The following is a 17,439-nucleotide window of genomic DNA, read 5'->3' as shown; positions in this document are numbered from 1 at the left end:
TATATTATTTATTAATTTATTTTCTCTGCACTTTCAGCTCTTTACCATATGCATCAATATATTTATTGATAAATGAGTATTATGAGTATCAAATGAATTGAATAATCAACAGCTCTGTTTCTCTGTATGCAGCAGTAAAGCAGATCTACATAGATTGCTTTGAGTTCATGCAGATGTGACAACACTGAGCTCTGTTAAGCTGCTCAAAGCTTGCCTGGAGACTAGTAAAGCCAAATGTCTGACAAACTTGCCAAAACAAAATACAAAATAAAAAAACTCTTTGAAAAAGGCCTTATGTGCCTCTAATGAGGTCTACATTTGACTTTTTTTTCCGTAAAATGTATACCAATATGTTATATATTTGATTAAACATTTGATAAAAATTGTATTTAAATGTATTTATTTATGTTGTTAGTGCATTTTAAACATACTTTTAATTTGTTTTTGTGCTGGTGAAATTGACATCTCTTATTTACATTATTGAAAACACATTCTGATTGACAATTTGTGGAACCCATGATGCAATGTTTCAGGATTATATGATAAATAATTATACAAAGGTTCAAAACAGCATTTATTTGACCTCACTAACCACATGTATTTGAACAGTAGTGTACCACTTTACCCAATTTTGGATTTAATTAATATCATTGTTTATTTGTTTTTATTATTAATACCAGATAAATCCCAACAAAACTTCAATAACTGAAGATGAACGACTTGAAGCATAATCCAAAAAGCACAAAACTGAGTATGCTTAAGCAGCCAGAAACTCAACCAGGTGATTAAAACCTGTAGCGGAGGGCAAGTATTCAACTTTGAGGATTATCACTGGAATATGACAAGCTCACTGGACGCTCAACATATGCTAGAGCTCAGCAAGAAGACAGCATGTCAATGCTGCACACAATCTTTGATTGACACCGGTGTCAAAAAAGAAGCCTGCTAAAGAGCAGCGGTGTGGCCGGACATGAGAAGCATCTGGTGCACACTTTTATCCAACAAACCCATCCTTCCTCTAGATCTGCAGTGAGTGCAAAGAGCACAAGGCCACTCCCCATGTGATCTATTAAGGCACAGATCAAAGCGCACGCATGACGTACCAAGCCAAATTCAGGGTATGCGCACACTTATCAGTGCTCTATCACCAGCCTTAATCAAATCAAAGCTTTCTAGACCCATTGGTTCTGAGCAACCTCGGTCGATAAGAAGGAAAAGCTAGGCTTACCGTGGCCTCCTCTTGTGAGGAAGGGCATCCTGTTGATGGCGATGGGAACGGTACCATGCTTGTTATGGAAGTGATGGACATGGTGTGTGGTGCTCAGGCTGGAAGACACACGGGCGCTGGCAGATCTGTCCGGCACAGAGGCCAACAAGGCCAGAGATAACGCCAGTCTCCACCAAGAGCCGAGGCCCAGCCAGCTGCCCCCTCCACCACACTCCCAGCCCAGCAGCACCACCTCCAGCTTGGGGCAAGAAGGCCCGGCGTAGGCCCTTCCACACCCCATTTGTCCCATCCGTTGGAAAGAGTACATCTCAAACAGCGGTGCCCATATCAATCAATATCCACAGGTCAAGTAAACACAATGAAGAACACAATGCTACCCAAAGCCCCGAGGCTTTCACAGTAGGTTTCCAAAGAGACGATAAAATCCTCAAAAAGAAGAAATTCCTTTTAAGTCCGGCTTTAAAAATCCAAAGAGGAAAAAATAAAAAATAAAAACAATCAGTTGGACAGTTCCTCTGAAAAAAGAAAAGAAAAGATAATCAAACAAGGGAGCTTGTCTGCGAATTGAAGGAGGGCAGGCTCGATGGAGTCGATAATCATCTGCGCTGCAACTCCCAAAAGCGCTCTAATCACGGGCACACGAATCAATTTTTCTGGATGCAGATTTTGCGACTTAATTGATGAGAGAAGAAAGGCTCCAGGTGGAAGAGATGCCGGGAGGCGTCTCCCTTCCAGTTCCCAGCCTCAGGTACGGCTTACGCGCTATTTAGACCACTCTCCCTCAGAGGGCAGCTCCTCTATCGCGCAAGAAGAGATAAGAGACATCCCGGTGGCTAACGGATTATTCTAACGCCGATTAAAAGATGACAAGAAACAGAGAAAGAAGAAATCAGACTGACCCGGGTGTGATGATAGCGACAGAATGCTTCACAATTCCTCGTCACGGACAGAGAGAAAGAGAGACTTCTGCTGCAGCATGGTAGAGAGAAAAAGCAGCAAATAAATAAATAAACCCAGCTGTGACTCCTGACGCGTTGGCTGCAGACGCAGCGCGAAGCTTCTCCGCTCTTGAAGTGGAAGACCTGGTGCGGAGCTGGATCAGTTTTCCAGCATCATCCCGGTTGCCTCTCTTGGATTGCTGTCTCTGCCTCTGATGCGAACACCGTATCGATTAGTGCTGCGTTTTATCCCTATTTTCTCTTTTCCCTCCCCCTTTCCGATAAGCATTCACTTGCTAATGTGCTTAGTCTGACAGTGTTACCAGCAAAATGCCCCTCTCACAGCAGAAGTGTGGACGACCAAAATCCGTATGTGCGCCGCTGTGCTGAAATGCATGCTAATTGAATTAGTCTCCCCGCGATCCTCGATAGCTCTTCTCCTGGGATTGAAGGGACAGAGAGCAAAAAAAAAGAAAAAAGAATCCCAGAAACAATGAGAGTTGCTTGCCGCAAACACGAGATGCAGGACGCGCGGTCCTCCTCCTGGATGCTCAACCAGAGACTGCTACAGAGATGGAGAGAGAGAGAGGGGGGAGAGAGAGAAGGAGAGCGGTGCACGGTGCAGTGTGTCTGAGGAAAAGAGAGAAAGAGAAGGGAGGGGTGCGCAGGGAGCGGGCGATCGTAGTGCATAAGCACACATGCAGACATAGAAAGAAGCCAAAAGATGGAGAAGAAAAAGGAATCAGTTGCACGGCACACAAGCAACCAGGAATACCAAATCAGGGCGCTGCGCATGCCTCTGAAATCACACACTGCAGAACTTGACCAGCGAGACTAGCAAGACGATGTTCACTCCAGCAATGCTAAATGGAAGTGCTGAGAACAGAGGAAGCTTTGAAATGGTGTCTTTGCATTGTACAGGTGGTCTATTTTCAGCCAATGTGGGAATCGCACTCAAAAAAACTGAAAAGTCTTGCTGGTGCCAGATGCAACCCACCCCCCCTGCAACCAAGATAGCAGTAGTTGGTTCCCGATCTTGATGAATAATTTAGTATGAGACAAAATTTGACGGCAAATGCCTGCCACTGTCTTTCTCTCACATTTTCTAAATGGTTCCATTTCATGCTCATTTGTTGAGGTTTTTCTATTAAAGATGTGCTTGTTCAGAGAGAAGCATTTTCTAACTACAAAGGGTTAGAAGAATATTCATGTATGTACGTCTGAAAGCCCATTAAGACTCATTTATTTTTAGTTGCATGTTGTTTTCCAGACAAATGACGAACTAAAGCATCTACTAATGTACTTCTGAACGTTGGCAAAACATCTTTCCTCTTTTATTCTATGAAAATGTGCAGCTGTAGATGGATGGATGGATGGATGGATGGATGGATGGATGGATGGATGGATGGATGGATGGATGGATGGATGGATGGATGGATGGATGGATGGATGGATGGATGGATGGATGGATGGATGGATGGATGGATGGATGGATGGATGGATGGATGGATGGATGGATGGATGGATGGATAGATAGATAGATAGATAGATAGATAGATAGATAGATAGATAGATAGATAGATAGATAGATAGATAGATAGATAGATAGATAGATAGATAGATAGATAGATAGATAGATATGCAAGTTGAACTCATTTAGTCTGCTTATTCAAATGTCAAAGGATATAAAGAGATTAAGTGAAAAAGAAATTGCTAATTGACAATCAATTCAAAGCCCGTACAGAGATACCCACATGACTTATTGCATTTGGTAAGATTTGGCAAGACTTATTACATAATGGTAAGGATTAATAAAGCTTTTTGTGCACTTGCCTAATGGTACGTAAGCGAAGGTGAACACATTTCTGGAATAGAAACAGGAGAAGAGAATAGAAACACTTCTTACAGTAGGACAGTGTCAAAATACTTTTGGAATTTGACATGTGATTCATTTTTTTGAGGGTAAAATGTCCCATGTGCAAAAAAAAAATGAAATAAATTAAGTGAAATAAATTGTCAATAGTTACTAGGAACAGCTATAAAAACAAAATATTTGACAAAAACACATATAAATAAATTGTTAAGATATACAGTGCATCAGGAAAGGATTTATTTCGTTTTTTCTATATTATATAATGTTACACCCAAAATGGATTAAATTTCTTTATTTCCTCAAAAATCTACACACAATACCCCATAATGACAATGTGAAAAAAAAATTTTTTTTTTAAATTGTTGCAAATTTATTCAAAAATAAAAAGCTAAAATAACAATCACATGTACAAAAGTATTCACAGCCTTTGCCGTGAAGCTCTAAATTGAGCTCAGGTACATTTTGTTTCCACTGATCATTCTTGAGATGTCAGCAGCTTAATTGGAGTTCACCTGTGGTAAATGCAGTTGATTGGACATGACTTGAAAAGGCATACACCTGTCTATATAAGGTCCCAGGGTTGACAGTGCATGTCAAAGCACAAACCAAGCATGAAGACAAAGGAATTGTCTGTAGACCTTCGAGACAGGATTGTCTTAAGGCACAAGGTTGGGGAAGGTTACAGACAATTGTCTGCTGCTCTGAAAGTTCCAATGAGCACAGTGGCCTCCATCATCCGTAAGTGGAAGATGTTTGGAACCACCAGGTCTACTAATACTCAAATGGACCATCAAAATAAAATGTTACCCAATATCAGCCTGTAATGAGTTTAGTTTAACATATTGTTACAGTAAGCAGTTTATGCCTATTGGTAATGCAATGAAAAAGCACCTGAAAATAATGTGGCTGGTTCAGTTGAACAGTGAAGGCAAGTTGGGTCAAAATCATGGAATACATTTACCAATGTACTGTAGTTCTAGGCCAATGTATTAAATTGCATGAGAGAATGATAAGCGTTTATAGATGATGAATGTATGTTTGATGTGCAGGAAGTTAATTTGTATTTTATAATGTATATTGTCTCTACAAGTGTGTGTATATTATAAAATATTAAAAGTAAACATTCCCATTCATGGGAATCCATCAATGGACTCTGACTGGACAAGGAAATAAAATTGGGCTAGTTTTCATTCCTTTTGACAGGTTTTAAGCTGTCGTTGGTGAAGAAAATTTTCTCGGACCTCGCAACCCTGCATTTTTGCACTGTATAGTATATACAAAATCCCTTTAAGGCGTCATTTCACTCGGTGGCCATCTTTGAAATGCCTGTCAGGCGGTATGCTCGGGCATTCTGTTTGAATGGGGAAACATCAAATTCTCCAAAATTGCTCGCCAAGCTTACGATTGAATTTCATATTAGGAATCACTAATAAAATTAAACAACAACTGTCTCTTTAGTTTCATTTCTAAATGTTCAAATCACACAAAATCTGCAGAATCTCACGTCTGGTCCAAGCCCCTCTCCCAGAGTATCGTCAGTCTATAGTGATCGATGATTGGCTCCTGTACCAGAAGGCGGGTTTTTTCACTATTTAGCGATCGATGATTGGCTCCTGTACTAGTAGGTGGGGCTGTTTTCACAATATTGACAGTTACACTTTTCCTCATTCAAAAAGATACGAGTGACATGTCTTGTGTATTCTATAGTCTTTGGTATATATAGTCTGAATGTTCCAGCAAAGCATTGAACACCAACAAACTGTATGTCCAGTAAATGGATGGTAACAATGCTACGTGCCACGTTAGCCTACATCAATTGCAAACATGTCAAGGCCACAATCCAGCTAAAGCTAGTCTTAAAATTTATCCCATTGCAAACAGGAAAACGTCAATGCTCTTACAGAAACTGAAAGTGTCAAGCAATAGGATCCTTAATGGTGTTATTTGTAAGAGCAGAGGTTTTTGATCAGTAAAAATGTATGGACACTACAAATGATGATAGTTCCATCAAAGTGTGTGAGAAAGAGATAGATAGAGAGAGGGGAGAGAGAGAGAGAGAGAGAGAGAGAGAGAGAGAGAGAGTGAGAGAGATGGACTGAACCTGTGCTCCATACATCAGATAAATCACCCTGGATAGAGATCTCAGTTGGGATTGCCTTGCCGGTTGAAAGGACGTGCGTGGAAAAAAAGAGGCCGAACAGCAAAGAGCCAGAGCCACCTTTCATGGTGACAGGAGGGGAGAAGCAGGCCATTACTCAGACACAGGGAGGGCGCAAGGGGGGCTGGTTGCGCCAATGAGCTGGGCTGATTGAACAGAATGGAGAAGAGGAGGGGGCAACTCCGTGTCACGGCAAACAGCGGCAGAGTCTGTAAATCTACAGCATCGAGTACGGCTAACGGCCACAGTTAGCCACACTGTCGACTCCGCTAAAATGACTACCGAAGCCTGCTTGTCCAGATTTAGCCCTGGGGCAGACCGAGAGAGATGCACGTCCCGCTGTAATCGATTCTCATTTCTCTACAGGCCCAGATACACAGGAGATAACCTTGAGATCAGGTGACGCGCAAAAACATCCATACCGAAGGAATCTGGGATGCAGCGTCGGAAGATAATCAATGACGGTAGTCGCCATTTTCTATCTCGAGCTAGAAAGGCACACGCGGCTCCCGGGTTGTGTAACGAGGCCTAGATAACCTCAAAGACTGATGATGATGATGATGAAGGTTGAAGTGGAATTAGGGCGCCGGTAATTCATAAGAGGTGTCATCTATTGTCAGTCTGGTGGATTGGGGACACTCTCCTCAGCGGCGATGATATCTTCATGAGATGAAAGGCTGGTATTAATCAATTTGCCAACCCTGGGGTTGCTCAGCAGGATAAGAGACGATGGTATCTGGGACGGGTGTGTGCTTGTGGGTGCGAGGCATCCCTGAGTTTCCCATCTGCCACCAGGCGCTTTTAGCTGTTGGCCATCTTCTGCCCACAGCGCACGATGGGTTAGGGAGGCATGCAGAGCATGGGATAAAGGTGTTCAAGGGAAGGCCAAGCACCAATCACGTCCATTGTGTTGGCTTTAGATCCCCAAACACTTACAGTATTAGAGCACACCGCTGTTAGAAGGCTCTTCAACTGGAGGAATAAACAAAATGACCCAAAGCACATTTATTCATTCATTTTCCCTTGGCGTATTACCTTATTCATCAGGGGTCTCACATCAGAATGAACCGCCAACTATTCTACCACATGTTCTAAGCAACAGATACCCTGCCAGCCAGAACCCACCCCTAAAGCACTTTGTTTGCCTTTGAATAAATTAATAGTGCAGTTTACACAAAAACAGAAAGCAACACACTGATCAGAAGAAGACATTTTCTAAAAACTGATAATTTATTTAATAACTGATTCTAAAAGACATCACAATATGGTGTACTTAAAATCTTAACATTTAAATGATTAACTATACTTGTACATTTAAAAAAAATTAGAAAACTGGTGAGTGACATTCTAAGTCGATCTCTCTCTTTTTTATGTTGCTGTGCTGTATTTATACCATATAATTGTAGTGTATTGAGCGTGAGATGTATATATTTTGATGTATGTATTTTCACATATCACGAATGTATGTATTTTGTGTTGGCCAATCTTCGTACAACCCTAAGTTACTTTTTGGTTGGCTATCTGCTTGTTTCTAATGAGTCTCCTGGTTTGTTACTGCAGACTAGTCCAGTAAAAAGAAAGAAAGACGAAACGCTGTCATGCGTTTATAGTGACTGTGTTGCTTTTTTCCCCGGGTTATTTATTGTGATATCCCAATTGCAACAGAGAAATACTGGGAAATGTCTCTAGAATGATGGCATTTCATGTCAAGTTCAGCCTTATAATCTTAAAATGTGAGCAAAATCACCTGCTTTGTCATCACTTTAGACATTACGCTAGAGAATTATTCAAATACTAGCTCTAATATTAAGCTGATGAATTAGTAACGGCTTCTGCTGTACTGATGTCAGCTGCAGATGTGAAGGAATGGCGTAAGTAGGTCCTCATACAAATGGATTTTGAAACTGTCTGTGTTTGATTTTCTTTTTATATACACGATTTACAAGTACATTTTTACTAAGGACATTTTTAAAATGTAATTGTGCCACATTTACATACATTAAATTGTGCACTTTCAGAGCAAAATGGGGACTTTGAAATTTAAGTCATATACATTCTAAATCATTATCAAATATTTTGTTATCCATAAGAAATTGTTTAAAATGTCACTTCTAAAATCACTATTACAAAGTGCGCTTATTTTCTTTTAATGTGTTGTTTATCTTAATACCTGCTCTTTATAAAGAATATGCTAGCTAATGTTTACTTCTGTTCTGCTTATTTCATTCAATGATTAATTTCAAATGTGTCTAATCTTAATGTTCAGAGATAACCACACCAAGCCATTTGTTCTGACTACAATTCTGCATGGCAACATAGCTCAACCATTCGTATTTAGGACAGAACTACAGTATCCGTTCACCCAAACAAAAGAAGGAGAAGTGAAATGTTGGGAAAAACCTGCTTGAAAACATTACTTTTCCAATTCCATTTCCTGACAACAGCGGTACAAAAATGACTCATTTCACCTTTAAATGCTGTCGCCCACGTTTGTGTGTATGTGTGTGTGTGTTTATGCTGACACGCTAATGACTAGCCTATTGTAGCAATCCCTGTTGGTCCAGGGGATCGATTTCAGACGCCATTGAAGATTCTCATTTATTCTTTAATACTGTGTAATTCGTGATAAAAACCAACAGTGTAATGAGTGTGTGGGGATAAACAACAGGAAGAGAGACATCATCTGCACTTTCCTGCATCCTGAGCATTTCCACCCAAGACATTTGTGCAGTAGCCCCTCGGGGGAAGACGAGGCCGGATTAATAATGGCAGTTTTGGTATAATTACTCATAATGCCTGCCTCCTCTGGAACTAATGGCCCGCGGTTGAGATATCTGCTGGATTTAATTCAACTTAAAGAGACAGAACCTTGCATTGCTCTTTGGAGCCCTGTGTGAATCTACGCCTGAATGCACCTAAAGTGCACTCATCCAAAACCATGGCCATCGTTTGACAGGTTAAGACGATTGCATTGCCTTTTAATCTGGCCGAGGTAAGTCTGTGTTTGAGATTTCTGCCATTACAAAGGACTTCCACTCAAAAATCAGATATTATGTCCTGATTTATGAAAGCGCAGACTATATTTTTCTTTTGTCTGCGGCGCGCCAGATAAGGGGAAGGTATTAAGAACTCAGGAAATGGTGCGAGTGCCATCTACTCGTGGATGCTCGCTTATCTGAACAAATTCTGCCTGAGCCAGTTCTGCTCTTGTCCTGCTGAGAGTATATTAAAGCAAACAACATTAAACCTACTGGATCTGGATCCTGGCGCCTTAAACCACAAATATATGGTGTAAAGGATGTGATAGGAAATTCTGCCTTAAGGTGATATAGAATATACCATAAGGTATAACAGAACACATTATTGAGCAAGAATGCATGAATTTTATCATTTTTTTGTTTATCTTTAGTGCAATTCTAACAACAACAACAACAAAAAAATATATATACAAAACACATTTTAAGGATTAAAGAAAGTTAGAGAATTTTAAAAGAAAGTTAAGGATTTTGCTTTATCTTTAATAGGACTAGCTTAAAGCATACCCTGCAGGCACAAGACGTAAACATGATGTCATATTGACGTTGTACCACAATGTACCCTAACATCATGGGGACATTGGGTTTTGTTTGAAAATGAAAATCGGAATCGGAAACAGAATCAACCTAAAATCAACCAAATATCAATCTAATCTTGTTACATCTCGTCACCTTAGAATTTTAAGGATTTTTGGTCAAAATTGAGTTATTGACATCTTCCTATTAATTAACTACTTATTTACATTATGGGAGGTTTTTTTTAAGTTGTTTATATTTTTAGACTTTTTATATAAAAAAAAAAAAAGTTACACATATACTGTTTGCAATGGAATGCAAAAACTTTGCAGCTCAATATCTCAAAATCATTCAGAACGCAGATAGAACTTTATAATTCCAAGGTGACGATCTATCCGACATTGGATTTTGGTCACTTTCCAATTACCACAACCTAAAATCAACCAAATATCAATATAATTTGCTGTCATTATTGGATGTCAAATTAACGTTGTCCTTAGACGCTGGCTAGACATTGAATTTTGGTTACCTGACAACATGATCTAAATCTTACCTAATATTAACCTTTTATGATGTTGTGTGCCTGCTGGGTAGTTATTTCACTTTATCTTTAGTATGACTCTAACAAAACTCAAGATTCGAAATGTCATTTAATTAATCTTTGGTAAGAATCTAGCCCCTTCGGACCCTGTTACAATGGACATCACATGTCATGTGTTTTGTGGTTCCTGAGAATTTCATCAAATTTAAAGCCTGCAGTCCATGAGAGTGGACGATTATCATCCAATCAAATGGCGGTAAGACTCGACATGTAATTTGAAAAACAATCCACTACACTGAAAAGCAGCATGACACCACTTCACTCCAGACACAGACGTAAGCCACATTTACAATGTTTTTATTCAGATTTATAGATATGTTTGCCAACATATCATAGATTGTATGTAAAAACGAGGGATTGCAGTTACTAATTAAAGTTTAAATTCTTTTTGTAACATTGCAAGCTATAAATCAGGTTTGTTTTTCAAATATGTCTGTCCATTAGTACATACAACGGGTTTAAGATCTGTTACTGAAATTAAATCTCCAGTAATGTTGATTGAACTTTTTTTTTTTAAATAAAAAGACTATATCGATGTACTAATTCATTGCTGAAACAATTTGATATGCAGAATATACAGATCTTGAAGTTCTTGAGCATATAGCAGATGGAAATATCTGTGGACATTATGTGGAGTGATGAGGAAGACGAAGATAAGGTTTGTTATAAACAAGGTGCGATCTATACAGCAAAAACCTTAAAACTAAAACAAAAATGTTACAATATTAATGTTCGTGATTTTGAAAATACATTTCAGGATTATACCAGCAATCACGTATGTTTATTTTGTATTTTTAGTTGGTGTAACGTTCAGGAAGTACAACTGTTCTGACCTGATGTCCATTGAAATAGACAAAAAGTATATAAACTTAAAGGGTCTTGAATTTTATTGTTATAATTTGGTCTCATTTACAGGAGCCTCAAGAACTTTGAAAATATACTTTTACATTTTTCAGAAAATTGGAACGTAATTCAATTCTGAAATAGCTAGATTCAAACTTTGAGATTTGATTGTATCTTTATGGATTGACAGATTTTGGTGGACATTTTAAGTATCAGACATTTAAATACACATAACTAATTAATAGCAAAATCTGATTTATTTAAAGGAGGTAGACAATGTTACTGTTACTGTTAGTCAGCCACTTATGTAATTCAGGAGAAGTTGATGAATTAACATGTTGTAAATCCAGCAGCTCTAACCTCTTCACTGCAAAAATCCATTCAATACCGGTTATTATAAATTACATAAATTCCGAAGTTAAACAGTTATAACCTGTATTGTTGTCTCCTGCAGTGGAGTGCTATTTATTTGCCTTACTGCCAGTGTAGACATTCCAAACCATAGGCTTCCATAATAGCTCTGCCTCAGGTAGCTGCTTTTTACTGTTTTATTTAGAACCTCCAGAAAACATTATCCTCAATGTCTAATGGTGTGACCAAAAGCAAACTGCTCATAGATAACTAACAACTCCCTATATGAGCCCAGCACTGCGAAAAACAGGGCAGTAGCACAAGAAAGCATGATCCGAGGAGGCGAAGCCTATTCCTCATCTGCTTGAGGAGTGTGTGAGAATAGCATGCTGTTGTCCATGTGTTCTGCAGGCCTGCCCACATGGTGTCAGAGCACCAGGAGCCTCATCAGTCATGGTGGGTGGCACAAGAAGGGCGAAGACACTGTATGAGCACGTGCACTAATGCAGGTAGGTGGTAGTATGTGTGTGTGTGTGTGTGTGTCTGGGGGCCAGGTGCCACTAGAAATGAACCCAACCATCTGTGACAGAAATACTTCTTCCCATTATGTGAACTGTAAAGGCCCACCTGTGCAAAAGCCAAGCCTCTGGCAGGGTGGGATCCACTCCAGGAGCAGTAGGCTTTAATTTCAATTAGGACAGCTCACACTTGTTCTCAGTGCCAATGTTGGACAGATACATCTGAGGGCACTGTGTTAAAGGGCCGTCTCCACTCAACCATTTAAAGAGCGAGACACCAATCACGGTGCTTTCTTAGAATTTTGGTGAGGAAGACTTTCAGTCAAAAGACTTAATTTGACTTGAGTGGAAATGAGGATCTCAATCCGGTTCGCTATGTATCGTCTTAGGTTGTAGGTCATATCTAATTTCATAATTCAAGTCATTATTTTCTTGGTTTCATCTTCTCAACTAATGTAGACAGACATTTCCCAATGTAAAGACATTTACCAAACAATCTTCCATGCTGTAGTTTAAATGGGATACAGCTGAGGATATTCATATCAATATAGCATCATTTGTGCAACACTATACAACAAGTAATATTTTTACATTACCGTAAGAGTTGGGGTTAGTGTTGAGGTAGGGGTAGACGCTAATAAAACACAATTAACTCATCTTTTAATAAACAATATGAATCTCGTTAACTTCCGATCGCAGCTGTATCCCTTCTAGCAACAACGCAGTCATATATTTCCCGTCATATAATTATTAAGCTGTTTAAAAGACAAAATATCTGTTCCGTCATATATTTGAGAATTGGAGAATCAGAAATTTCACAATATATTTAGAACGTTTGTCAATATTTACAGAAAAGGGTAAATACAATAAATATATAGCTCATTGGGGCTGGTGGGACACTTAATAAACTTGACGTGTCACCATGGGAACTTTAGAACGCAATGGATTCTAAGTAACGGTTACAAAAAAACTCATGCAGGAGGATCAGCTGGAGCATTTAAAACTCACGCGTGAAAGGGTTAACGCTAATTAATATTAACTCTATTTACTCTCTTTAGTCTTATTCATCTTTAATGTTTTTATAATAATATAATTTGATTGAGGCCAGTCAATTTTCAAAAATGATAAACCTTACACTACAGGTCAAAATTTTTAGTTAAAAAGAGTAAACAATTTAACATGCTAAAACGCTATAAGAATTTTGTTAAGATTTTACTCAACATATATAGTAAGACTACATAGATAATACATTTTAAGTTTAAGGTTTTTAAAGACTCTTTATTAAAATATATGACTGAAATATAAAAATGCTGTTTTCAACACTGATAATATGAATATGTCTCTTCAGGGATAACAGGAAACACTTCATTGTCAATATTTAGGGGTTCTAGAATAGTGCTGAAACTCTAATTATTAGACAAGTCTAAACATCATCATTCTGCCCCAAACTTTGCCAGATGGCAGTACACATCAGGTATGCCACATTACAAAGGCTCGCCCCAATCAGCCTGATGGCGGCTTTACAGTGGCCCAAAAAACAGAACTGCTCATAACTCCTAAACTGGTTGCCGCAATATATCCTTGAAAGCTTATTTTTGCATTTAGCAAAGTGTAAAGAAAAAAAAAAGGACTTCGGGTCACTTTCTACAAAACTCTTAAACAAAATTAGATCTCGCCACCAAACTTGGAATGTGTATGTAAAGTATGAGCTTGATCTAAGTTCGATGTAGAAAAGTTGCACAGTTCAAACACAATGTGTTTCTACTGTACAATGTGAAAAAACAAACAAAAACCATGCAACTGAGGGACTGCTGATCCAACTGACTTAAAAATGCTTGCAGTGTCTTTGTCCAAGGTGACAAGCAAGTCTTTGAGGGCATTGGCCCATCTCAAAAAACATATACCATAGAGGGCTAGGATACACCAAGCCAACGGTTGGCCGTTGGGCTTTGTTAGGCTTCATCGGGCCGTCAGTCAGCATCGGTCAGCTAGTTGGTTTGGTCTGTTCCACACGTCACCTTTTGTCAGGTAACGTTAGAGCTCATTGGCCCGATTCAGCATGTAGAATTGGCGTCAGCTTAAGAGAGTGCTCTGATTGGTTTTTCAGAAATGAATCAGAGCACGAGAGCAAAAACCGAAGTGACGTAGCAAGTAAACAATTAAATAAATAAAAAACACAAAAAGGCCAGCTGTAATTTCAATACCTTTCTCAAATATTTTCCAAACGATATGGATTATTAATCAGCAGACACATTTGCACAAGTGAATCCTTCCATGGTGACTGACAAGTACTGTGATAATGGTACTAAATGCTGCTTTGCTTACTGTTTGCACATGCACCTCAGAAGTTAGGTTTTCTTTTGTTGAGCAAAAAACAGATTAACCCCCCCCCCAAGTGTGTGGAAAGACAAATCCTCCACACCGGTGCAGAATGCACGCTCTTGAATCAGTTGGCTATCGTCACTTTGGTGTGTGCATTCAGAGGGGACCAGACGCTAGCAAAGTGAATTGACAACACAAGCTGCGTCTCATTTCAGAGGTTGCATCCTCTGAAAGATGGTGAGTCCCTCGAAGTTCACATAAGCCAAACTTTGCATTTTGAATTGAGACGATCTAGCCTACAGCGGACAGATATCATCACCTAGTAAAATGTATAATGTAAAGTGATTTTAAAAATTATTTTAAGCAATCTAAAGCCAAAGCAAGGTTTACAGAAGCTAGAAATATATTTTCTTTGGTCCATACATGTACACACAAAAATCTTTAGTACGACATATCATACTCTTTTTGTTTTCTAACATGTGTTTAGATATCCAAGTAAAACAAAACCTAATTCATACTTTTAATCCAAAGTTTTATTTTAAATACGTCCTGCTGTTATCAGCATGCAATGTATCTTGGTATGTTCGAGGCCGCAAAGGATCCACCAGTTGTGTCCTTCATTACCTGGGAAACAAAAAAATGCATTTTAAGACCACATTTAATAGAGTCTTTGAATTATTTTGAAATGGGACATGATGGCACAGCACCCTCTGGAGGATGGGGCCTCTGAAATGAGACAGCTACAGTTGGGGCTTTTTCTGCGCTAGTTGTTTGGCATCAGCTATATATATATATACATACATATATTAAGCCAAACAAGAGGAACATCAAAATGAGAGTCATTTCTTAAAATGAAACACAAATAATGTGAATCCCCAGAGCCCTAACATTCTCTGCTTTTTACCAGTCACATCCTGAGCTCATAACCCAGGGTAGTACTGTCATCATCGGCCTTATCAGATGCTGTATAATCCTCTTAGGTTGAGGGGGGAGGAGGTTTATATACTATATGCAAGCTGTGTCTCATCGTTTACCCCTTGATGTGATTAAGCTTGAAATAACTGAGCCAATTTTATGGATATAGGGAGGATCAGTCCTATTGCCGATGTGAAAGTTGCATTTGAGACGGAAACATGGACCCAACCGTAGGTGTAGAAACGAAACCATGTAGTATTGATCAAATACATCATGTTGCATCATCCGACTTATTTTGGGTTTAAAAAAAAGGGAGGGGAAACAAATGTGATTTCTAAATAGACTGAATAAAACGTAACATCTTTTCTCACATGAAACACGCATGTGACTAATTTTCAATTGGATTTTTTTTTTCATGAGGTGGCATGTTTACAGAGTGGCTGGAGGTTCCAGTCAATTGGCAGTGAATTGAATTTTTCTCTTCCTTGATCATTTGTGAATTTGCTGCTGTGGATCACAAACGCCGCTGAAAAGCCCTCGGAATTATCTAATAAGCAAATTACTTAAATGAATCCGCTTAGAGGTGAGAGATTAAATCTTTTCATGTGGAACATTCAGTAATTCAAGAAGGCATCTGAAACCAGCCAAAGGCAGGTGCAATGCCAAGATAGAGGCAAACTCGCTCTTAAACTCCCCGCGCTGTTTACAAGAGCACATCGTACTGCTGCACACAAAGATGATCGGGCTGTCAGATAAAGTCCATTGATTCGCGCTCCTTCTGTACACCCAAACTTCTTCAAAGAGTTGGATGATATATAAATAAAAAAGAGCAACCGCTTTACGGTTTAGTCAAGTATAGACTATGCAATTAAATGCATAAAACACTGCATAATTTCATACCCAGGGAAAATTAAATAGTCACCGAGGGAAAGATGAATCTTTCGCAATAGAGAACGACCGAGATTGTTGGCACGCTTTAAAGAAAATTAGTCTAATATTATAGTGCTTTTTAATTTATATCAGGCACAGTGGGACTGGTGCTGACAACCCATGGAGAGGGTTTTATTTTCAATAAAATACAAATCAGAAAAGGGAATGCAAGTGTTTGTGGGTGAAATAGGCAGCGGCAAAGTTCTGTATGATAATGATCTAGTTTTACTCTAGCAAGACACCAGATAAGAGTAAAGATCCAGTATATATACTTAATTTTGATATGCTTAATTAATAAATCACATGATCCAAAATAAAAACATGTCAATTTGTGAATTTGTTTTCACATCACCATTTTGATTATTTAAATAACATCAAAGAGATACAAATACTATAAACTACTCAGAAATACATTAGACCTCTGGGGTCTGAGGGTGTTTTGGGAGAAGTTCTTATATGCCCTGACATTTGTGCTTCTTTTCAGATGCTTATAAACAACCCAGCAAACAATGTTGTGTTTAATAGACGTCTAATAGGCATCTAAACGTAGACAGCTTGGCTAAAACAAGGCTAAACTTGGGCTGCCAGTGAAAATCTAATAGACATCTAAGAATAAACCAAATCTAGCCTAGTTGTCAAATAGACAGATTAGACAGACTTTATATGTGTAGTCAGTCATTTCTGTTTATTTGATGACTAGTCTAGTTTTGGCCTATTCTTAGATTTTCACTGAGAGCCCAAATTTAGCCTCGTTTTAGCCAAGAAGACTATGGCTAGACGTATATTAGAAATCCTTTAAAAACAAAAAATGCTTGCTAGGATATAAGTGTGTAAAGTCTAAAACAGCACAAACTGGGCTACAATAGTGTGTTAGCTACAATTACTGTATGTACATGACTGTGTGTTTTTAAAAAAAAAATGTTTATGTGTGGTTAGTAAAAAGCTAAAGTTTTAATGTCAGTGAAATAACTCCATGAAAAACACACTCAATATTTATTCTCAAGACTTTTGAAAACTGGATCTTGCAACCTTGAGTTTTTGCTGCTTCATTTATTTATTGGTAAAATACTTTTAAAACTAGAGTGGTTGAAAATATGTGTCTCACACATGTTTCGTCAATGTGAAATGTCCAGTTTCTGGAGCTAAAGAGCTCAGGAAGAAATGATCGAGAATTGTTTGGGTTTAATGACCAATAAGAAACCCTATTTGGC

General features: G+C 38.7%; 1 protein-coding gene across 6 annotated transcripts in view; it reads right to left on the bottom strand.

The window, feature by feature from the left end:
- nrxn2a (neurexin 2a) overlaps positions 1-17,439 on the bottom strand; it is a 564,692-nt gene that overhangs the window by 265,677 nt on the left and 281,576 nt on the right. Inside the window, exon 1 of one of the 6 annotated variants that reach the window (XM_056446765.1) lies at positions 1,229-2,710. The exons of 4 other annotated variants lie outside the window; for them this stretch is intronic. In XM_056446765.1, the coding sequence (XP_056302740.1) occupies positions 1,229-1,535 (307 nt within the window). In that variant the 5' untranslated portion in view covers positions 1,536-2,710. Of the gene's footprint in view, positions 1-1,228; positions 2,711-17,439 lie in introns of those variants that run through there. One more of the 6 variants, XM_056446764.1, reaches the window with a different exon arrangement.

This window comes from Danio aesculapii, chromosome 21 (genome assembly GCF_903798145.1).
Source record: "Danio aesculapii chromosome 21, fDanAes4.1, whole genome shotgun sequence".
NCBI lineage: Eukaryota > Metazoa > Chordata > Actinopteri > Cypriniformes > Danionidae > Danio > Danio aesculapii.
Note: the sequence above shows the minus strand (reverse complement) of the source record. Positions and strands in the feature narration are given on the sequence as shown.